The sequence below is a fragment of the Rhea pennata genome, chromosome 5 (genome assembly GCF_028389875.1).
Source record: "Rhea pennata isolate bPtePen1 chromosome 5, bPtePen1.pri, whole genome shotgun sequence".
NCBI lineage: Eukaryota > Metazoa > Chordata > Aves > Rheiformes > Rheidae > Rhea > Rhea pennata.
The window spans coordinates 3,372,790-3,396,682 of NC_084667.1; the positions used below are offsets into that span (position 1 = coordinate 3,372,790).

The 23,893-nt window shown below is 37.3% G+C and overlaps 1 protein-coding gene across 10 annotated transcripts in view; it reads left to right on the forward strand.

The window, feature by feature from the left end:
* Positions 1-23,893, forward strand: part of RALGAPA1 (Ral GTPase activating protein catalytic subunit alpha 1) — a 130,400-nt gene that overhangs the window by 52,096 nt on the left and 54,411 nt on the right. For 8 of the 10 annotated variants that reach the window (XM_062577979.1, XM_062577984.1, XM_062577986.1 and 5 more), the window contains 11 exons: positions 210-386; positions 3,974-4,126; positions 5,629-5,822; positions 5,941-6,039; positions 6,136-6,291; positions 8,231-8,359; positions 9,354-9,479; positions 10,770-10,828; positions 15,685-15,793; positions 21,647-21,757; positions 22,715-22,783. In XM_062577979.1, coding sequence (XP_062433963.1) covers positions 210-386; positions 3,974-4,126; positions 5,629-5,822; positions 5,941-6,039; positions 6,136-6,291; positions 8,231-8,359; positions 9,354-9,479; positions 10,770-10,828; positions 15,685-15,793; positions 21,647-21,757; positions 22,715-22,783 — 1,382 coding nt within the window. The remainder of the gene's footprint in view (positions 1-209; positions 387-3,973; positions 4,127-5,628; positions 5,823-5,940; positions 6,040-6,135; positions 6,292-8,230; positions 8,360-9,353; positions 9,480-10,769; positions 10,829-15,684; positions 15,794-21,646; positions 21,758-22,714; positions 22,784-23,893) is intronic. The other 2 variants (XM_062577982.1, XM_062577988.1) reach the window with 1 other exon arrangement.

A 23,893-nucleotide genomic window follows, 5' to 3' on the forward strand; every position in this document is an offset into this window, starting at 1 on the left:
GTTATAGTTTTGTGAGGGAAATAAGAAAATTCATAATAGTAACTTACTTTCTACTTTTACCTTTTATTTAATTTTTACAGCAGTGTACTGGTAACATAACAGATATATACGTAGGTTTTACATGGAGGGTTTTGAAGGTGCTGGACTTCCATATTTTGTACTAATGATATTTTTAAATTGTCAGTTAACATGACATTTTCATCATACAGATTTCAGCTTTGGCACTGAGGCTGGGACACCAGCTTCCACTGAAGTTGATGCAATTTCAGGACAGCAACAGAGTGCCGAGGAGCAAGAAGTGGCCAGTTTAACTACACTCCATATAGATTCTGAAACAAGTAGTCTCAATCAACAGCCATTGTCTGCTGAAGCTGCAACTATTGCTGGTAAAGTAGTTAAAAAAAAAAAAAAAATACACATATATATTACACAAATCCTGCTCCTGTCCTGGAGAATACAGGTTTCAGCTTTTGCAATGAATCTATATTCTTTATAAGATACTTGGATTTCAGTTATTTTTTTGATTGCAATTGAAAAATAATGTGTGAAATAATCCAGATGTCAAAATTCCGTCTGATTTTAGTCACTCGATGCTTGGCTTGGTGCTAAATATATTTTAAACCTGCCATGAGAAAATCTATACAAATTTTAAGGAGAAAGCTCTTACCACATAGTATATGCTAGATCTTAACCAGCGTTAAGATCTTTTATTACTCTTAGCAAAATAACTAATTTTCAGTTCGTGAGGTTTTTTTTAACTCAGAAGGCTGTGATATACAGTGCTCTTTCAAACCAGTGCTCATTATGGGATTCTTTTATATATACAGCCATCTGAAGTTCTGTGCTGTCGGTTGTGAAACTGGGAGCTTTTAATAAGCAAAATGTTGATTACTGTGCCACGTAAGATCAGTTTCTATTTGTGTAACTTAAGAATATCTTTTTCTTGTAATACTTTCCCTGTTTGTGGGATGAAATAAGTAAACTTGTTAAGAAGTAGACCATTGTTTCACAGCCTGAGTTCATGAGCTCTAGGGTCCATGATTTTCATTTGCAGCAGCTTCTTAAGAAAGATATCCAATAACGATTAGGTTAGCAACCGCCAAGTGAGGCAATTAACCCAAACTTAATGGGCTCCTTTCTAGAAAAGAGGATCTTCTCTGAAGATTATTTAGAAGAAGGATCTGTGAACCAGAAGTAAAGACTTCTATAGTCACTTGCACGCTCGTTGTTCTGTAGTTGTTAGGTAGTACCATACCTTTTACAACCACGGGAACAAATACCTATTTATCTGGGAAGGTTTGCATATGATGTCCTGTTGTCTGTGACAAATCAAACTCTTCGCATTTTCAGAGATGTTGAAAAACATTTCTACTCTCCCTGCAATTATTTTCCCTTTCTAAAATCTCCTTTCTATTCAAAGAAGCATGGTACTAGCTTTCTTTGGACATTGTTCAACTTGTCCAACAATGTGCAACTTGACTTTTGTTCTCTTTATTTTTCTATTTGCTGTGTGCTTGTTAAAAGTCCTAGCAAAAAAAAACAGCTCTTTTTGTTTGTTTGCTCTTACATGTTAATAATTTCATTACTGTATTACTGTCCCAATTTGCACTTTAATTGGTAAGATTGCAATTAATGACTGAGTTGTTCATTGAGGGAGTTCTGTGGCTGTCTCTTCTTGTTGTTTGGACCACTGTTTTAGAGAGAGAGCTTTTGTGTGTCATATGCATTTAACTTTAGCCAGGTTTCCTGAGGAAACAAAGCTTGTGCAATTACACTGTCTGTCTCTGTCTGACTTTTTCCCCTCTCCAGCAATGTTTAAGTTCATTGTCTAATTCCTGCTAAGTTGACCTAAAGGAAGAAATCAGAAAGACATTAAATTCTTTGAAATTTTATGAAAGGCAGCTCTGTAACGCAAATGGTGTATATGAAGAGTTCCATGATGGGAGGCTGCAATGTGAATTCACTGTGTTAAGTGTTAAAAAGATCCATGGAGAAACTTAACCTCTAAATACACTCCTAAGAATCAGGCTTCAGGAATGCTGCTGCTCAGAAAGCTACTTGTTTTTAACTGTTCGGCTTTCCTCTGAAGGTCTTCTCTGATTTTTTTTTTTTTTTTTTTTTTCCTGGCTTATTCTTGGCATTATTTCATATTCTTAATAAATGAAAGAGTTTGCTATTGATTACTGGAAAGAAGGTGGAACCCTAGCGTTCTGTGTAAAATGTGCATCCACACGTGCTGGGATGTCCTTTATCTCATCTCAGAAGAATCCAGTAGTTCAGCAAATTCTGCCTAATTATTTCTGTCCTTTCTCTTCCACCATCTGAAAGCCTCTTGCACTCTTTCTCACTTATGCGCTCCTTTTTCTCCTTTGTCATTTGTGCTCTTCTTTTTTCTCTTTTTTCTCTTTAATTTCTTCTTTCTTCTTTTTCTTTCTTCCTTTTTCTCCATTCTTTCTTTCTTTCATCCTCTCACTTTCTCTCTCTCACTCTCTATTTCTTTCTCTCTTGTTCTTTCCTTTTCCCTTCTCGCCTTCTCTCTGTCTGTCTGTCTCTCTCTTTCTCCCTTGCTCCCTCCCAGGCTCCAAGGGAACAAAAAGGAGGGAGAAGTAGGAACAGAATTCTTTGAATTCTGTACAGTTTGTGTTAGCTTTGCAAGTAGGTGGAATACAAGGGATCAGTAGCTAATGGCAAGTATTTTATCATGGGAAATGCTAGGCAGGGTTTTGAGGCAGTAGTGCTGAAGGAAGGGCATTCCCACGTAGCTTGTCTTTTTCTAGATTTTAGTGACATCTCTGTGTATGTCCCTCTCTCTCCAGCATAGAGGTGTTAATTGAAATTAGTAGTGAAGGCTGTGCTGACTTTTTCATTTGAGGCAGGTAGAAACCTCTGCAGTTTAACAGTGTAATTAAGTTTGTTTCCTGCAATTTCTGTTCTGACAACACTCAAATTTTCTTCAAAGTTCTTTAAACAGTTTAACTCTCTTTACAAGAAAGAACACTTGACAGCCAGTAATTTGGGAAAATAGTGTTGAAAGAGCCTCACTTTTCTTTTTGCTGTCACTAAAGTTACGTTAATCTCTAATACCCAAGTTCACACATCATTATAATATTTTTGGATCCCATTTTAATTTATCTAGGAGCTAAAATTCAGGGGTTTCAGTTCTTTCATTTTAACATGCATTAATGTGTAGGGAAATGTATGTAGGATATATGTTCTCTTTTTGCTGACGTATGATTGCTTGGACTGAGCTGAGCTGTTTATAAGGAAATGAAACTTGCTTAGCAGAAGGTAGAGCAGAGGAAAGTACGTAATTAAGTACCTGCTCTCCCTCTATAGATCTCTATGTAGAGGAGACCAAATAGGTGTCTGGAAAGGTTGCCTGGTGGAAGATGCCTTTGCTGCCCTGCCATCAACAAAAACTAGGGTTTTCTGATCTCAGAGGAAGTAATGTTCTTCTAACTATATAGAACTTCCCCACATAGATTTTTCTCTGCCTGGTTAGCAGATAAACAATAAGGAATTTCAGAACTAATTGGAGCTTTTGTATGGAAATTAACTTGCACACATCCATAAGTCTAGCAAAGCAGCTGCTCCAGTAAAATTTCTGCTTAAACGCTTTGCTGTAGTGAAATTTAGGTGAGAGAAGGTAAAAAGAACCTCAGCTGGTTCAGAACATTGAAAGTGCTGTGGAAGAAAATAATCACATTTAAAATGACTTGCACAATAGCATAGAGATCTGTTAATACATTTACCTGTGTTGGCTTTGATGTTCATCTTTCAGCTTTGCTGTATGTAATTTGTTATCTTTCTCTACACCATTCACAGGAAGATCTGGTTATGTTTTTTGTATCTCTTCTTGGCGGTATTTCATATATAAAAGTAGCTCAGTTTTCTTTAATGCGATGTTTAGACAACAATAGCTCAAGAAAATAGAAAAGGCTTTTAAGGTAACTGTTAAAAATTGCATTTACAGGCTCTGAAAGTGCTTCTCCAATCCAATCTGCTCTTGGATCCCGATCACAGACACCCTCTCCTGCCACTCTGCATGCAGATCATATTGAGCAGAAGGATCTGCAGCTGGATGAGAAGCTCCACCACTCTGTTTTACAGACGCCAGATGACCTAGGCAATATCTGGAATAGAAAATATAAACATTTTCTTTCTTTCTTTCCAATGCAATATAGCTAGTATTCCATCAGTTATAGACAATCCTGTAGAAGGCTATTACATTTGCACTCCTAAAAACTGTTAATTGCAGTGGTTTTCTTTAAAAACAAACAGTGTTTTGCATTGTATCTTGCATTTCATGGGAGCTATTAGCAGTGGATTAACAATCCACAAATTTGTAATTACACTTTTTGAAATTATGGCAATTTAGTCTAGTATGTGAGTTCCTACCATGGACTTTTGCATCATTGACATATAATTAATAAGACATAATTTTAAAATAATGTTACAATTTCCTCTTGGAATATCTGTTGTTTTTCATTTCAGATACATACAAATTATTAATTATTTAACTCTGTTAGCTATTAGATTTTAGAGTACATTTACTCTGTAAATGTTAAGTTCCAGTTTCTCCCATATTCAGTCTCTTGGGAACAGAAGTGGGTCTGATGTGAATTTCAAACCCTTTTCCTTTAAGTAAAATATTGACAGACAGAAATATCATTGTCATTTTGCTTTGCACTTGGAAATCTCTAGCCAGGGAACAAACAACATCTCTACCACAGTGGTCCAGATCTTCAAAAGAAGAGGCTATGTGATTGGGTTGAATTCAGATTTCATTTTTGTTCTTTATGCTTATGGAGGTAGCCAGATTTTCAGAGGATCCCAGTATGTTCTGGTGCTGAGGTATTTTGAAAATCCATCCAAGAGGGTCAGAAGAGAGATTCAGGATACCTGCAGCTTTTAAAACTGTGGTTTCTGTTTAGCTAGTCAAGTGTGAGCTGAGTAGACTTTGGCCATCATAATTTATCAGAGTTTTCCTTTTATGGAAAAACTAGATTAAACAGATCTACCATCTAAAAAAGGATGTTCATTAGCATAACACTGTTGTGTAGAGAGAGCTATGTGAGAGCTGGATTACCGAATGTTGCCTCTCCACTCTTGCCAACTTACTGCTTAAAGAACAGTAGCCAGAGGTAGTAAACTGTTGTTTAATACCATCTCTCTCTTCAGTTGCAAGTAAAATATGTTCATAGTAAATTCTAAGGAAAATGATTGTTCTACTTTATTGAGAAAAATGTAAAGTTGAAGTGTAATTTTACCTGGAAGCAAGCAAGTGGAGCTCTGGAGATTCACTGAATCAAAAGAATGTGAAAAACTCCTTATGAAAGCAGACCTGTCAGACCAGTATGAGGCCTCAGTAGTGACCCTGGGTTGGTACTTAGGGAAAAGACTCAAGAAGCCAGGCGATTCTTATTCTACAAAGTTTAAAAGTAGACAAGTAGTTCAAGTTAGACATTTTCTGTTGTGAGGTGGCTAACTGAGTAGGAAGTATCTTACTCTACAAGCCTTTTTCCCCCTTTGTTTTTAGGGAAACTGTGTGTATAATAGTTGTATCAGACCTCCACTTTCTTTAAAGAGGTGTTCTCACTCTGTTTTTTTTTTTTTCTTTCATTACAGAAACTAGTGAATTCCCCTCAGAATGTTGCAGTGTGATGGCTGGGGGAACGCTTACAGGATGGCATGCAGATGTTGCTACCGTAATGTGGAGGCGAATGCTAGGAATTTTGGGAGATGTCAACAGCATCATGGATCCAGAGATTCATGCCCAGGTTTTTGATTACCTGTGTGAACTGTGGCAGAATCTGGCCAAGGTAAAAGAACTGAACCTCTTTTCCAACATGACCTGATAGAATAGGATTTTTGGAAGAAAAAAACTTACGCATTTCCCTTAAATGTTTATCTTTTGGGTTTTGTTTTTAATAATTGCAGATAAGAGACAATCTTGGTATTTCAACAGATAACCTAACTTCACCATCACCACCAGTTTTAATTCCACCACTGAGAATTCTAACACCATGGCTGTTCAAGGTAAATATTAGCAGGAAACAATAAAAGAAATGGAAGTGTAGGTGCAGAAGTGTTTTCTTTCATTTATGAATAATAAGTATTTTTCTACAACTGTAGGCAACAATGCTGACTGATAAGTACAAACAAGGAAAGTTACATGCTTATAAGCTCATTTGTAAGACAATGAAGCGAAGACAAGATGTTTCTCCAAATAGAGATTTTTTAACTCATTTCTACAATATAATGCACTGTGGACTTCTTCATGTGGATCAGGTAAGTTTAATTATAAAATTCAGATTAATATGCATAGTATAACCAGAAATACAATTGTTATGTCAAAAACACTGCATAGATCTTCAGCTGAGAAATTCAACTTTGTGTTTAAAGGTAGTTATGTGACTGAGACTTTTTTGTTAGTGTTTGATAAACTGCCTTCATGTTCTTGGATGAAGAAATTCCTTTTTTGTAGTCCATTTCAAGCAAACAAGAGGGCAGAAAATGTACTCTGTCATCTTTTACTGATTGTGTGTTATGGATTGCAGCATGGAAGAAAGAGACAGAAGCAGATCTCTTTAAGGTCAGCTGCTCTCCCTACCTGCTCCCTGGTACAACAGTGGAGCTAGTGGGAGAGTTATCATGTTTGCAATATATCTAATGTAGCTTATTTCTACAGCACTGTAGAAACCGACAAACTGAGATATCTAAATAGAGGGAGTTGGGGGATATCCAGCAGCACATCCTTATTGTGTCCCATCCACTGGGATGAGATCTGGCTGTTCAGAATCCCATGTCGTGGGCCAGGATTTCCTTGAAAGAATACCCAGACAGATGGAGAGGGAGGCATATTGCCATTATTGCTGTTTATCTGGGAATCAGGATGATAGAATGCACTGCAAAGCACATGTGCTTAGCAGTTTACAGAACCATTTTGCTTCTGATCAGCTATCCAGCCTCATTACATGCTTCTGCACAGTCACTTCTTGTTTAACCAGAATTTAGCTCTATTTTCAAGGTTATATAAATCTTTGCAGGACTTATCTCCATACTAACAACTTGATAGCTATTGCTACCAGCAGAAAAAACTTGTAGGAAAGCCTAAATGACTTTGGGATGCTGTAGATCAATTTGTAAGAGCCAGATTCAGCTTCACATGTCTTCTGTGTAGACCAATCTCTGATCCAAAACACAGAATTTTATCGTAGTAGAGAAGAGGAAGATAAGTTTTATGGAAGGAGAGTGTTAGCAAGACTTCGATCTTTTCAAATGCATATAGAAAAGCCTTTTCTCTGTACTAAAATCAATGAGATCTGAATTTCGAGGGAACTGAACTGAGTGTTTTTCAACATGCATTTTTAAAACGAAAGAGAAATGTTTAACTGGAGAATATCTTAACACTTTGGCTTATTTGTTTAAAACAGTTGTACTTGCTTCAAAGATATTTCTGCAAATAGTCTCCCAAGTATTGTTGACCATAGTACTATTATTCTTGTGTCATATATATATTAAACAAATGTGAAAGGCTTAACTTTAGTTAGAACTTAGTTTGCAGCTCTGAAGAAGTGGAAAGTATTTCTTTTTATTCTAGTTAGGATCTTCCAGATTTTACAGTTACATTTTTCAGCCTTTTTGAGGCTGAAAGGAGTAATCTAGTTGCAAGATTGTTTCCAGAAATGCAGAGTCGAACTACTTCTGTATAAAGAAAGCTTGTGAATCCAGAAACTAGAGCTATAAAACAAGAGCTGTTGGACAAATTTGCAACAACGTGACTTTTTTCCATGCTTAATAAAAATGCTATAGTTTGATTAGCTTAAAAAATGAAATCCTTTTTATCATGGTGCAAAAGTAGGCTAACCTTTTCCCTCGTATCCCATATCAAATGCTTGCATTTGGTAAAAAGTAAAATAAAACAATTCTTTTACATAGGTTTTGATATGAAGAAGTCTGAAAATATTGTAGGTCTTTAGGTCTTAAACATTCTTTTTAAATGTTCACATCAGAAGTGATGTGACCTGTATAGCCTGGAACTATAGCTGTTACGTTAGTTCTTGCTCACTAATGAGAATTTAACTCATCTTAGTTGCCACAGTAAATTTGCCTTTTTACTTTTTTGTTTTACTTTTGAGCTTTGGTAACTATCTACCACTTTTCTTTCCATTGGTTGTTCATCATGCTGATATTCCTCTTTTCCTTTTTTCCTTCTTCCTTCTGCAAGGATATTGTTAATACAATCATCAAGCACTGTTCTCCTCAGTTCTTTTCACTTGGCTTGCCTGGTGCCACCATGCTTATTATGGATTTCATCGTAGCAGCAGGACGAGTGGCCGCTTCCTCTTTTCTCAATGTAAGTATTCATCAGTTCATTTTTATTTGTGTGTAAAGAGGAAAGATTTGGGGAGAAAACTAAGCAACATTTTTCTTAGTGTTAATTTGTCCCTAGAAGTCAATGTAATGGTTAGCAAATGCAGATATTGCCAGTGGTTTATTCTAGAACACTGAACTTGCAAATCCTCACATGCAAGGTCTGTACAGAAAATACAATGTGAAGAATGGAAAGATTACTGCTGATGCAGAATATCTTTTCTTTTTTCTTTCTTTTTTTTTAAAAAACTTGAGGTTACCAGAAATTGACTGCTGCTGACCTGTACTTTAAAATATTTTAAAATGCCTGTCCATTTTGACTGTACCTTCATTTTGAAAGTGTATTTGTTTCTCCATATCTCTGCCATGGAATAACTTTCATAATGATGCTTGAGAACTCTTAAAACTGCTCATGTTTGCACTATTTAGATGTGTTTCTAATATTACTACCTAGGCAACTTCAGCTATGATATTTTAATATGATAACCTAGGGGCTATTGGCATTGCATGACTCCAGAAGGTCCCCAGTACTCCCCTCCAATTGCCTATGAGTTTTGGCCACTTCTCAACTCATTCCCCCAGAATTGCCTGTGAAATCCAGCTCTCTTTCACAGCACTGTTGCTGCAACTTTTCCCAGCTTCTTACACTGTTATCTGTGGTGTCCAGCAATGTTTCAAGTCATGTTCAGTAGTTTTCCACATCCTGTTTAACTTGCTGAAGCAAGGTCTGAGCCTAGTTGGTGGTTCAGTCATTTTTCTAGAGTCCCAAAAATTCCTTCGCTTCCTTCTGGCCAGTTTGAAAAATGGGATCATGGGCTATGCATGAGTAGCAGTGAACAGGGCTGTGATCTCTGATGAGTAGAAGGAAAAGGGATGCAAGTATCTAGAATTTCAGCCATTAAAAGAAGGTGTCTAAAATTGTCGCCTTCCTGATTGCACTAAGAGCATATGTTTACCTCCACCTTTGTTTCTTCTAGGCACCAAGAGTTGAAGCACAAGTTCTTCTAGGATCTCTTGTCTGTTTTCCCAATTTATATCATGAACTACCAGCTCTTCATCCAAACATTCCTGACATTGCTGTGTCTCAGTTTACAGATGTTAAGGTAGGAGTTTTAAGAATATTTGGATGATATTGCAGCTTCAAATTACCTGTTTAATATGATATTGTTCCAGGAAATATTAATTAATATTTAAGATTCTAAAATTTGTCATAGATCATCTGAAATAGATTATAAGGCTCAAGATTCCATAAAATCTTGTCAATATTATACTGCTAAACGTATTTTGTAATTACTTTTAACTAATAAGAATAATAAAGTGTTTATGTATGCTTTTAAAAGGAAACTATGTGTTGCTTTGCTGTTTCAAGGTCACTTTTATTATGGCTGTTTGAAGTCTCACAGATTTAATCAGCTGAGAAGGAAAAGACTGCGAGGTTCAAGATATAGTATTTAATCTATTGAGAATTCATAACAACAAAAATCTGCCTGGTTTCCTAGAGGCTTTAGAAAACCTCTATACATCAAAAAAAAAAAAAAAAAAAAAAAAAAAAAAAAAAAAAAAAGATGGAGAATTAATGGAGATCTTGCCCTCGCTATCATAACACAAAATTGGGTGGTGTGCCATTATACTGGAACTGGCCATAGCTCAGGTCACATGTTTAACCGTTGTGTGTGTGTTGTGTCTGATTACTATGTCTAAGTAAGGTTCCTCAGAAGTTTCCAACATAGTTCAGTGTAAAAAGGGATAGTGGGTTGGAAGCTGCACTACACTTTTTTGCTGTTTTGGAATTGAATTTGGATTCCTGCGTTCTCATTTTTATTACATAAATTGCATTTATTGCAGCAGCATGTACCACTGTTGACTTGAACTTTATCAAAAGCAAACTGCAGCTTTAGGAACATGTCATCAAGTTGACTCGGAATTCCTCTCAGTGTCATTCTTAAGGCACCAGGGCCACTTGTTCTGCAGTTAAATATCTGAAGATGTTTTAATCAATATAATTTTGATGGGAAAAATGTTTGTTTAATACCTAACTCAAAGTAACCAGTAGGTACTTCCTGTAAATCCCTTCAGGGCTGTTTGCAGAAGATAGCTTTAGGCAGGCCAGCTTTTTTTAACCTTGATAATTTATGGAAATGTATTGGAAACCATGAAACAAACAGTTAATCAGCAGAAATTAGGACTTGGGATATTCTTGGGTAGCACAACAGTTAACATGTGGGGCAGACTCGAAACCACGAGTAGTGGTAAGCAAACAGTTCATCTAACCAAAAATCTAGAGACTCAGCTAAGCAATTTGCCTGTGTCTATTATAGTAAAATCCTATTTTTCTGATGTCTCATGTGATGGAGTTGTTGGCAAATTGCTGAGCATTTTCCTCTTTGTTTTAGGAACTCATAATTAAAACTGTGTTAAGTTCTGCAAGAGAGGAGCCATCTGGTCCTGCACGGTAGGTCATAAAAAAGGGGGGGGGCATCTAAATTAAAAAATTCTTTTCTGTATTATACTGTTTTCAAGTGAATTCATTAGAGATCTTGAAGTAAAAGTTGATACATATTTCATTCATGGTTTTCTACACCAGCATCAAAACTGTGTTTCACCTCATGAATTTGAAATTGTTTGTAAATAGAGATAAAAGAACAGACTTTTTTTGTTGGACCAAATGTTGGTCTAGCCCAGTATAATGTCTCTGACAGTGGCTGTTAGAAAAGAATTTAAATATGGATAAGAATGCAATGATATTTCTCCTATCTGCTCTCCCAGCCTCCACTGGTATTCAGTTCAAGGATTTTCTGTACTAGAGAAAAAATTTTTTGAATTAGATTAACGACAAAATTAGTTAAATGGGGGGTATGATTATCTTTTGTTAGGCCAACTGATTTAATTGCATAACAGAAAAAATCCAAGGTATTCGAGCCCTTCTATAGGGAATGAAAAAGAAGCAGTAAATACCGAGCTAAACATACATGGGGAATGATTACTTTGATTAAATCTAAGTCTATTCATCGAATAGAGAACTTGGAAGAGGATAGTTACTTGTTGTCTTTTCTGTTTCTTGCTCTGCTTAGGATTTTGTTTCTCCCTCTCCAGAGGCTTTCTATTGTAGAGTATTGTGGATTGGAGTGGAATAGGAATCTGTAGTGCCCATCAAAGGCATTTGTGTGCCTTGTGTATTTGGGTAGAGTATTGTATTTGGGCATGTGCTCAGTTAACAAACTGTTACTGAGAAAAAACTGCGGACTACTAGGACCACATACCTGAAAATGTTAGTGGAAAGATAAGTGCTGTAGAACCTATAGCTCCTTAGACCCTTTCATTGGAAAACCAAGAGCAATCTTCTGCCTAAAATGTTCCCCTCATCAACGCACTTACCTATTCTTCACCTTGAGGTGGTAATACCTTCCAGCACAGGGCAAGGAAGGAATATTTTGTGATCATTTTCTTTTCATTTTTCATATCGTTTTGCAAAACTGAGTTCTAAGAAAATATAACGATCCCCATTTTACCTTTGAAAAAGGTAGTTTAAATCGGATTGGTTCCGAACATTATTACTGATTCTGTGGGACTGAAGCACGTAGTATTAGCAACCTCGTTGTTGGCCTTGCAGCTGGGAAGTGGGAAGGAACATCCTGCAGGTCCTGCTGTCCCGTCCGGCTGTGAGGGTGTGCGTGTAGGAGCAGGATACCCATCTGTGTGCACACCCCTCAGAACGCCAAGCTGTCCTGCCCTGAACTGCCCGGTAGAGGCACTGGTAGAGGCATAATTCTCTTTGCAGTTTCCTAGAAGAGAGCTTAGGCTTCTTGGAACTTAGGTGTGTAGCTTCATACGTCTCCAACAAGTCTGAGTGCTGTTGTTACCTACCCATATATTTCTATTTCTTGTCTCTTCTGCAGAGACTCAGTGTTTTCAGTTTTAGTGCATACTTGATCCAACTGAGTTTCAGGGAAGTCAGCTCTCTGAAATATGGTCTATTCTTAGATCTTCATCTGTAAAGATTAGTAACTGTATTAATCAAATTCCTCTCTTACTGCTGACAGTCTGAAAAATGCCTGAAAAAGAAGTAGCAAGTTGATGGACTCAGTGTTCGTTTTCTCTTGTGCTGTTAAGGCTGTGATCCTTCAATAACAACGTTGTAGCCCCACAGCTGCAGAGCTTTTGAAGAGCTGCTCAGAATGGTAGCTGTGCTGGTGTTCCCAGGAGAAACCTTGCAGGCTTCTGGATGCATTGCAGATCAGTACATCACTGGACATAGGGAGGCTGTCAGTAGTAAGAAGAAAGCTTTAAACAGTAAGAAGGACTTAGAAATGTCTACCTTCTGTATACTAAAGGGTTTTTTTTCTCAGGCAGCTTACACAAATGGTCTGTGTTTATCTGTCATATCCACGCTGTGCTCTTATTTTCTTTGGTCAAGGTGTGTTGAAACACGTATTGTGGAAATGGCAGAAGTGTAGATTAGGAAGGGCCCACAAGCAGTTTTGTAATGTTCTCTTCTTTTGACACAAGTGCATCCAAACCATTCCTGACAGTAGTTTGCCTAAATTGTTCTGAAATTTTTCTCAAAAAGAAAATTACAGACACTTTAGATAGATTGTAATACTTAGCTAACTTTTGCAACTAGGCAGGTTTTTTGGCTAGTATCTAGCAGAAGTCTTTTCTATGCAAGTTAAACTCCTTGATGACTTACTCTGTGTCAAAAGATTTGTAACCATTTCCCTCCTTAACTGTAATCTAGAGTCAATAAGCCCTTCAGTTTTCCTTCTATATGTTGTATTTCCCAAACTTCTCTATTATTTTGTCACTTTTTTCTGGACTCCCAGAAATTTATTTTTCTTAAATTTTATTATCCAAAATGTAATAGAGGCAGTGCTGCAATTAAGATTTCAGCAACACTATGCAGAACAGGATAGTTCAACATCTTATCCACACACTAGCTGTTAGACAGAACTCATTGAAAGATGTATTTTTGCAACATATTCGTGACTTAATGTAATTTATGATTCTGTGTAGTTTTAAAATCCCTTTTCTATGACACTGCTTCACAGACACTTCTATTTTGCCTTCTATTCTATCCTGTAATTTTTCCTTCACATATATAATGCTTTGCTGTTCTCAGGATCAGCTTTTATCTTGTTTCTGGGCTGTTTCTCCAGTTTTATCCAGATCATTTTGAATTCTGATGTTGTTTCCAAAATGTTTGCAGCCTCTTCCAACTTACTGTTATTTAGTTATTTATCTATATAAATAATAGTCCTTGTAGTTGTTATTTGTATAGTCCTTATTGCATCACACAAGTCAGGACTGAAAGTAGTGACTAAACTTGAGCCCACTACAAGCTCCTTTGTGGGATCACTTCTGAGAAGCCCCGGCAGTTTGGCTGTATACTGTATGATAATCAGTTTGACTGCAGTTCTGGAGCCAGTTGCACACCTACTCCCTGTACTGGTAGACTCCTAGACTGCATTTTCTTTATTTTGTATGTGGAAAAAGTTACATGGGACTTCTTAAATCTGCTGCTTACTCTTTTTTGCAGTAGATAAGTATCCTGTCAAAGGAAGACACTAGTTTGGTTTGACATAATTTATTCCTAACAAACCAACTTCAGTTGTTTTTAATCAGTTTATTTTCTTCTTTGCTTATAAATGTTTTCTTTTTCTGATCTCTTTCTTGATATCAAAATTGAGTAGATTATAATTGCCCATAATTAACCATTTACTCTTGGTGTAGGTAAAATGTTTGTGTCTCTCCAGTTCCCCAGAATATTTTTTGTCCTTTTTTTTTTTTTTTTTTTTTTTTTTTTGAGATAATTACCAGTGATTCAACGATTGCTTCAGATAGCTCACAGAATCACAGAACGGCTGAGGTTGGAAGGGACCTCTGGAGGTCGTCTAGTCCAACCTCCCTGCTCAAACAGGGTCACCTAGGCCACATTGCACAGGATTGCGTCCAGGCAGGTTTTGAATATCTCCAGAGAAGGAGACTCCACAACCTCTCTGGGCAACCTGGTCCAGGGCTCCGTCACTCTCACAGGGAAGAAATTCCCCCTCATGTGGAACTTCTCCTTCCTCAGGTGGAACGTCCTGTGCTTCAGTTTGTGCCCATTGCCTCTTGTCCTGTCACACGGGACAACTGAAAAGAGTTTGTCCCCGTCCCCTTGACACCCTCCCTTCAGGTACTTGTCCACATTGATAAGATCCCCCCCTCAGTCTTCTCTTCCCCAGGCTGAAGAGGCCCAGCTCTCGCAGCCATTCCTCATAGGGCAGGTGCTCCAGCCCTCTGACCATCTTTGTAGCCCTACGCTGGACTCTCTCCAGTAGCTCCATGTCTCTCTCATACTGGGGAGCCCAGAACTGGATGCAGTCCTCGAGATGGGGCCTCCCCAGGGCTGAGTAGAGGGACAGGATCACCTCCCTCCACCTGCTGGCAACACTCTTCCTAATGCACCCCAGGAGACCATTGGCCTCTTTGGCCACAAGGGCACATTGCTGGCTCATGGTCAATCTGTCATCCAGCAGCACTGCCAGGTCCTTCTCTGCAGAGCTGCTCTCCAGTAGGTCAGCCCCCAGCTCTTACTGATGCCTAGGGTTGTTTTTCCCTAGGTGCAGGACTCTGCACTTGCCCTTGTTGAACCTCATGAGTTGAACCTCTCCGCCCAGCTCTCCAGCCTGTCCATATCTCTCTGAAGCTCCTTAAATATTTCTAAGACAATTTCATTTATCTCTACTGATTTGAGCACATCTACATATATATCCTCTACCTTTCGATTTTGCATCTATTAACTGATTTTAGAAGAAAAAAACAACATAAAAAAGTTATTTTAAGTGTCTTCTCACACTATATGCACATGTCTGGCCTTCATTTACCCCTCTTCATTCCTTGTTTATTGTCACCTAAAAAAATTTAAAATATCTATGAATGAATACACCCACCTCTCCCCCCTCAGTTTTAAGTTTTTCTTAAGCATATTTGTATGAATTTTCCATGTATTGATTTCAGGTAGAAGTTTTAAACAGAAAATTGTATAAGGAGCTGCAGGAGTTCTTAATTGTTTTTGGTTGCTTTTAGTTGCTTAGAAGAGTGTTCCCTGTGTTCTTTTCTGTTTTTTGATCTGGGTAGTTGCAACTTTCTGCTCATTTTTTAATAAGATACAGCATTATAAAGAATTTTTTATCGTTCTCGTATAAATTTTTAAAACATATTTATTAGATTTCAGCAAAGCTTATCATGAATCATAGAAATGAACACATTCTTATAGCAAGATACCATAGCTTGTTTCTCAACTGTTTGATTTCCAACATTGTTTTGCAGATGTGTTGCTCTTTGCAGTCTTGGCATTTGGATCTGTGAGGAGCTAGTTCATGAATCACATCATCCTCAGATCAAGGAAGCACTGAATGTGATTTGTGTTTCTTTAAAGGTGAGAAATTAACACTTTTCCAATATATATTATCTTTATAAGTAAGAATGTTTTGTGTCTTCAGAATCATGATCACATTTTAGCATCCTTACTTTACATTTTTAGTCCTTACAAAGGAATGAATTCAGTTTAGCTGGTGCATCTCTGAACTGTTTTACAAAAGAAATCTGTATTATGATTTACACTTTCTCAAATTTGGAAGAAATAATGTTCTGGGACATGAGACAGTGGATCTTTAAATAGAATTTAACTTCCAGAGTCCTAATCCAATGTGCTGCCCCCTTACATCAGCCTTTTTCTTTGTTGTTGTTTTTCCTCTGTTCCCCTTTTCTTTTGTCTACCTTAATATATATCATTAGCCACCTCACTCTAACCTCCAGCCTTTGGAGCATAACAGTCTGTCTCCCCATTTCTCATAAATAATCCTTGCAACTCATGTTTCAGCAAAACAAGTACTGGCTTTGTCCGACTTCATCCAGCTATACCCCTTCCCATCATCTTGTATCACACTGGTGCCTCGGGCTCTAGCAGGACTTTCTACACCTCTTTGTAACTAGCTGGCTCCTTGCAAGTCATCTGGGAGCCCTACAAAGATACAGGAGCACAAAAGTGCTGCCATGGTCTTCCCTTATGCAATATTCACGTCTCCTGTCTTGGCTAGACATGGATGCCCAGGAAAATCAGATTCCTCCCTAATTGGCAGCCTGTGTTCCCCAGCTCTTACTCTCTTGAAGCTTCCATGGTACATCCTCCTGACACATTGCAAAAGGGAAAGGCCAAGGTAGAGAGGAAATTGGAAGGCATCCCGGGTTTGCAAGCTATCTACCGTCACATGCAAAAGCCTGTCCCTGTTGCCAAAAGGCAACAGCCTTTGTGTGACTGCCAGACCAAACAGAATGTCCAGTGTAAGAGGGGAGGAAAGTAGGAAGATGACAAATGCTAAGGCTAAGCAGAGTTTTTCTGAAGCTTCTCATGCCTCTTTCTCACCTGGCCTGTCTTTGCCCCCGCCTACCACTCCCCCTGTCCCCACGTCCTGACTAGGTTATGTGCCTCCTCACTTCCAAGGTTGAGAGCATTGCATTATGCAGTATTGCTTCTCAGACCTGACCAGGTATTTAGAGGTAGGTGAGGTGCTTCTACTAGATGCATGGAAGCACTAGAGGATATTCTATTTCCTGTGGTAAAGTGCTGCTTTACACTTGTTCCAGGACAGCATCACTCAGACCAGTACCTGTTAGAAATAATCTGAATCCAAAGACAGATCAAGAGTTTGCATCAAAGAATGAACTACCTATTGAAAGGGAAAAATGAGAACTCTGAATTTTCATGTGAAGTAGAGAGATTCCATTTTTAAAGCTATCATTAAAATTTACTTCCAAGTTTTTGTGAAACATGCTATAACACTGAGTAATAGCTTTTCAGGAAACTTTCCACTTTTTGTTTTTTTCAATTTTTTGGAAAAAAAAATATAAAACTTTATAGTGTCTGATAGTCTCCATGTCATTCTACTAGGAACACCTTCACATTAAATCTTTGAAATCTAGGATGATTTACTGTTTTGGTATTTGATTTTTTTGTTTGAATCTATTAAACCTAGCTAATATGCACAGTGATTCCCATTTAGAAGAGCAGCTTACCCAGATACAGCTGATTCGTTGTTGAGCAACAGCTATAAAATGCATCTGAATAGATTTTTTGACATTTGTCTTGCCTTTCCTTTTGGGAATAACAGAATTTTCAGATTTTTTCACTATTTTGAAACAGTCTTGATGAATTTCAGATCCAGCTTTGAGAATTTCTAGTGGTGGTATATCAACAGCTTCCTTTTATTATTCCTTTGTTAAAAAGCTTTTTTTGGTCAGTCTGTCTTTTCTCCTTGATATTTAACTGTGTTTCTTCCCTACTTCTTATAAATCTATTCCCTCTTCATCTATACTTTATGGAATTATTAAATATTTTATTTAAAACATTTTATTTTCTAGCATTTTTCAGAGTTGGCATGTTTATTTTCAGCTATATCTTCAAATATCTTAATATTTCCCCATTTATTTTCAGAAGATTTCTACTTGCTCTTTGTTTACATCCGAAGTCAATGAATAGTCTTTCTGGATGTATATGATGATAAAAATGGGGGTATACACCCGTTATATGTGGCTTGTGCAGATTTTGCTGACTAACTGTTGATTTCTCTTCAGCAAACTGAAGCTGAAAGGTATTTTAGTAAATCATCTGATTCTGTCTTGTGGAGCAGGATTTGAGTCTACTTCTAAAATGGATGGCTTCGGGGCTTTTAGTATTAGACTATATATTGCAATTTCCTGTTTTGCAGTTGCATTCATTCTTTGCAGCTTCACTGACATTCTCTTCCAGGGTCTTCCTCTTGCTTTTTAGTATCCCTTAGCTGGTGCATCTTACCAAGTTCCTATGAAAGTTTTATATTAGGCAAATGATATTGTTTTTATCTTATTTCTCCAATTTTATCAAAAAATTTGAACTATTATTAATCCTGACATTCACTGTGATTTCTCCATTTTTTTTCTTTGACATATTTCTTAAACCAATTATTTGTAACTGATTTATATTAAGCATAAATTACTTCTTGAATGAGAAGACAAAGATGTTTATATTTCTTCTTTTCTTTGCTTTGTGTTGGCAAAAATTTCCATAGCATGCTGTTTTTTCTCCTGTTCTGAGTACTGGTGTAAACTTACAAGAGAACAAAATCATGAAATGAAGAGTTTGTAAATATATCATGGAAAAACAAATTAGCTCTAATTTGTTACCTAAGCAATATCTTGGTTTCCAAGTAGTGGATTGTTTGGAGAATGGATTATTTTCATGTTTTCGGGGGAAGTAAATGGATAGAGAGCTATGGTTCTAGTCCAACTTACTGATGAATACAAGTGAATAAATAATATCGAATGTTAGCAAAAATGTTTATTATTGACGTGTGGAAGCACTTCATACCTCCAGCTCGCTCTGAATGTAGCTGACACCTCTCTAACAGAGTGGTCATACTGCTGTATCTGTGTTAACCTCTGCAAAAAGTTTGAGCAAAGAGGATCACAGCCAGATGACTGCATCACAGGACTATATAATGTTCCTCTCAAAAGTACTGCAGATATGTCACGAAATTATGTGTTGCACAGTCTTAGTGGAATGAGTGCTAACCATGGGATATTTGCAAGTAGGACAAGGGTAGAGCTACCCTTCCAGGGAAAAACCATGAGAGGTATGCACCAATCAAAGAGTGAGTTCATTTTTGTACTCATCATTAAGTAACTTTAAAAAAAAAAAAAAAGTTCATAACTACACTACTAAGCACAAAGTCATATGAAAGTAGTGAATTCTTGTGCTTTATAACATAAAGCATTCCTCTGAGATCGAGGATAGCTGGTGGGTGGTTTGCAGCCTGCTTTGTGCCACGTCTAGAGGTTCTCGGGGAAGAAAAATCAGCACGAAGTCAGCCTTCAAAGGGCTGGACTGTTCTGCTATCCGGCATCAACCAAATGTTGCTGCTCGGGTTTAGGAAAAACGTGCTTCCGAGACACGAAGCTGTGTAAGCATCTATTCTCAAATTTCTGTTCCCAAACATGATGATTGACCATGCTGGGACAGATTTCTGAAGTAGATGAAGAGTTTAGTTTGTTTGGTTTGGCCAATCTCTGTGTTCTTAATCAAACTTTATACCTAATGCTCTTTCCATGAGTAAGAATTGAAAATCTATGTGCGCAAGATTTGTGCTCTATTTATATTCATTACTTCATGCCCTTCAGCATTTCTTTGAAATTTATGACTTCACTGATTTGTTCCTTTTCTTAAATTAGAAAAAAAAAAATACTTCCTAGCCAGAGCACAGAAAGAAGCTAAATGATTTTCACAAACCAGAACTAGGAATCACTCGCTCGTCATTTTATAGCCTGATGTTTCTGATTGTGTTTTTTTTTTCCTTTTAACAAAAGTAAGAAAGAAAATGTTCACTATTTTTAAGTAGTGAACAGCTGATTATTCAAAGACTCCGAAAAGTCTCCAGGTCTTTTTCTCAGGTAATTTTGTCTTCAAGTCAGTAATCTAGATATCCCATATTAAGCTGCTCAGGTTTTTCCACACCTTTTGTCCTCCCTGGTGTCAGTGACTTTGGCGTTCTTCCTGCAAGCTTGTAAGGATCTTTCCAGCAGTCTGGATTTGATCTCAAGTTTGTAATCAAATCATTAAGCTTTCAATTTTATATAATTTTTTTGATTGTCACTCAGGCTTGAACATTAAAATCAGTGCTCTGCTTACAGTGTGTTTACAGTATTCCTTCACAGGATGGAGAGAGGCTCTGTCAGCAGCAGCAAAAAAATGGTGTTCGTGTCTTGCACTCTGCGAGGCTCGCAGATGTGAGATGCCTGCCGTGTTTCTGTTAAAAGCTGACAATAGCATGAAACTGGGTACGGTGAGAAAAAGGGAAGGACGGAACAAGGACTAGCTACGTTGTGTATGCTGGCTTCCATCTCTTTGGCTGGTTTACAAGAGCCATTCGTAGTCTTTCTTTATACTTATATGAATACAGCAAATAAAAAAATGTTAATTAAAGCTTTGTATTCCATGCTTTTGCTTCGGCTCTGGCTTGTTTTTATCTTTTCGAGACCTTAAGTGTAAAAAATGCTGTTTTGCTGTAATAAAAAGCAGGCCAGAGCAGAATTTTCTTCCAGTGTATTTTTCACCCTTTAAATTTTACCATCCAAAAATTTTATTCTGAAGTGCTTAATTTTGTGTTCAAGCTTCGTTGCCCAACAACTTCAGCTTTTTTAGGTTTTTGAGCTATGCCCTTCTGTAAAACCTTCATGGAATTAGACTGATCAAGGACACAGTGCAAGAAAGCAAAAAAATATATCTTAGTATTTTTCCAACATAACAACCTCTCTCTGAGTTCGGAAGTAGGCACCTGGCCGCCTCGCAGCATACTCCTGCAATAGGTCCTCTGTCGAGGAGAGCGAGATTAGCAGGTGTAACCTACTGTGTTGGTTAAATAGAGCAGGAATTCTGCTGTCACTCACCTCCGTCCCGGGGAGAAATAGCGAGAATGCCCTTCTAGGGTGTTTCCAGATTAAAGCAGGAATTCCCAGTTTCTGAGTGATCTGAGATTCGTCAGTAATATGGTTTGGAAAACTTGCTTTCAGTAAAGAGAAAATAATTTCTTGAATAAGAATGTATTTGAAACCCTTTCCTTGGGAATGTTGCACGTAACTCTGTCTTTTGTGAGGTTTGTTGTGTCTTCTGAAGTCTCTAGTTTTGCTGTGCAAGTAACCATTTTGAGTGCCTGTTTGAACTTCCGCAGAAACCCGGGCTTTATACAGCAGCAATTAACTGCTAACAGAAAAGTTAATCTCACCATTAATACTGTATCTTGCATTTTGGATCCTCAGCTGTTCGTCTGCATCAGTTCTCAACAAAGACTTCTGTTTTCCAAATAACATTCTTGGATTTTGTTGTTTGGGGTTTTTTTTTTTTCCCCCACTGATGTTTTAACATTAATAATTATGAGAATAATAAAAAATTGGTTCATTCTTTCTGGATGTTTATGGAAATTATACTAACCAGTCTGAGGTGTTTAAATTTAACAGGTCCCTCCCTGCCTTTCCCTCATTGTGTGCAGTCCCAGGCCCGTGGGGTGGATGACCCTATACGTGTTTATGACTGTAAAATAATTCTTTTTAAATTTAGTAAAAATTAATTCAATTTCTCCTGTAAATAGTTATGTAAGGAACTATATGCATAAAACTATTACTGACTTTCCTGATCACTTCACCTATCATACATATGTGAATTCACATATTCGTTTTTACTGTGCTATTTTGTCTTTTCCAGTTTCCAAATAAAACAGTAGCCCAGGTTGCCTGCAGTATGTTGAACATGCTAATTCATTATGTACACAGACTTCAAGTGTACCAAGCTGATTCACCTTTAAGAATTATTCAAGTAAGTATTTGTTTTATGAAAACTTTAATTATTATAAATTTAGTGGTAAAATTTTATTTCACTGAAATTAAAATTTGAGACAGAATATTGAGACAGAATATTGAGATGTATGTTTCACAATATGTTAACTCAGAATAAACGTACTCTGACTGAACCTGAATAGCCTAGGTTCACGTCACACTTACTTATCGACTCCAATATTAACATGCAAACTGATTACATCATGCATATTTTTTCCTCCAAAAAGAATAAGATATTAAAAATGAAGTCCAAACAAAAATTTGTATTAAAAATTTGCAAGCAGTTATTTATTTTTAGTGAGAAAGTGCTTCCTTAAAATACGAATTAGTATTTTGCTTATCCATTTAAGTGTTTCGGTATAAAGAAAAAATTTAGTTTAAATACACCTTTATGTAATAGCAAAGTAGACTGTATCCTTTGCGAGCCTTGCTCAAAGAAGGGGTAAAGGATTTCGTGTCTCCCAGGTGGCTGGAGGGGGAATTGACTGGAAACGTCCTGAGAGGTGCAGCAAGCGTTGCTCTGCTCCTGAGCACTCGTCGTGTTGGTTAAGAGGAGGCACGGCGTTTACGGAGTCTAGCAGTTTTAAGAAACAGTGGGGTTCAGTAGCTCCCCCTGCACAACCTGCTTCAGGCTTTTTCTTGCACCCTAAAGTTTGTTTCCTGCCTGAATATTTGCAGTAGCTGTATAATTTTGCTGACCCTACTGCACCTACGTCAGTCGAGCATGACATACCCTTTCAATAACTTCTAGGAAATTCAAAGAAAAGATAGTTTAATAGTTAAAACAAAAAAGAGTTAAGGAATTGGGCTGAAAATAATTTAATAGAATGTAACAATAAATCTAGTATTGTGTCACATTTACCTTCTTTAAAATTATTTTAAAATATTAATTTACATTATATATATATTTAAAAAAAAAATGCTGTATTTTCCACAGATTCTAATAGCAACTATTACCCATCTGCTACCCAGTACAGAAGCTTCCTCTTACGAACAGGACAAGAGGGTAAATATTTTTCATTCTGTTTTATTGTGTTAATGTAATTATGAAGGGTTTATGACATAGCTTTATTATGCCTTAAAGCATATATTTCCCTTAAAGCAGGGATTCAGTTCTTTAATACAGTACAGTCTTTCAAAATTTGCAACAGATCACCTTTTATGCAAGTAAATTTCTGAAGGATTTATAGGAAAATATGCATTTAAAATTAATTAAAATTGATTGGTTTTAATAATTAAAAAGTTTTCCATCTTCTTTTCCTGATCCTAAATGAACTTAAAAGCAAGGTAATGTAGATTTTTCAAACATCTCTTATGGTACCAATAAATTATGACTTGTAAAGAGTGCCTTGGCTTAGAGTAAAATTGGCTTCGCTAGTTGGGCATCTTAAGCCCTAACAGGTTTCTTAAAAATTGGCTGGATGTAGGAATCCTCGGAGCCCTTCCTTGTCTGGTTTATTAGGCAGTGCCTCTGTGACACAACGTTGTATTGATTATATGAAGCGACTGTGATGTTAGTATGTCTTTCGATAGTGAATTATTTACGTGGGTTTTCTTTGAAAGATTTTTGTTTGCCTTGTAAAACATTTTAAAGCAGCTTGCAACCGTTGATGTGAATTGTTTCCTCTTCAACAGCTAAGTTTTAAAAATTATAAATCGTTATTTGGAGCCAGTCAGTTACTAATTGTCTGGTGTTTGTAAGTCCTAATCTGATTCTGTTGGAGAGCCTTTAAACTTCCTCCTGGAGGGGGTTGCGCCGCGTGGCGACCGTGGCACGTTGCGAAGGAGACGCGCTCGCCGCAGAGGACACAGTGCCGTCTCGCGTGGTCCTCGGCTCGCTTTGCGGGGAGGTTCACGTGCAGAATGACATGTCAGCCTCACTCTGTGTGTGTGTAACCTGTCATTTAAAAGCGATGTCTTACGAGGTAGTTTTGCAAAATTATGGTATCTGCTTAAGCATGGTATCTACTCACAGACTCCTCGGCACGAAAAGCTGTTACGTGAATGGTCTTGCTTAAACCTCTCAATAGATGGAGTTTTTGCTCATAATACAAGATTTGAACATACTGTGGCTTTTAAACATTATTGCGTATTAACTTTCTGCTGAAGTTAAATT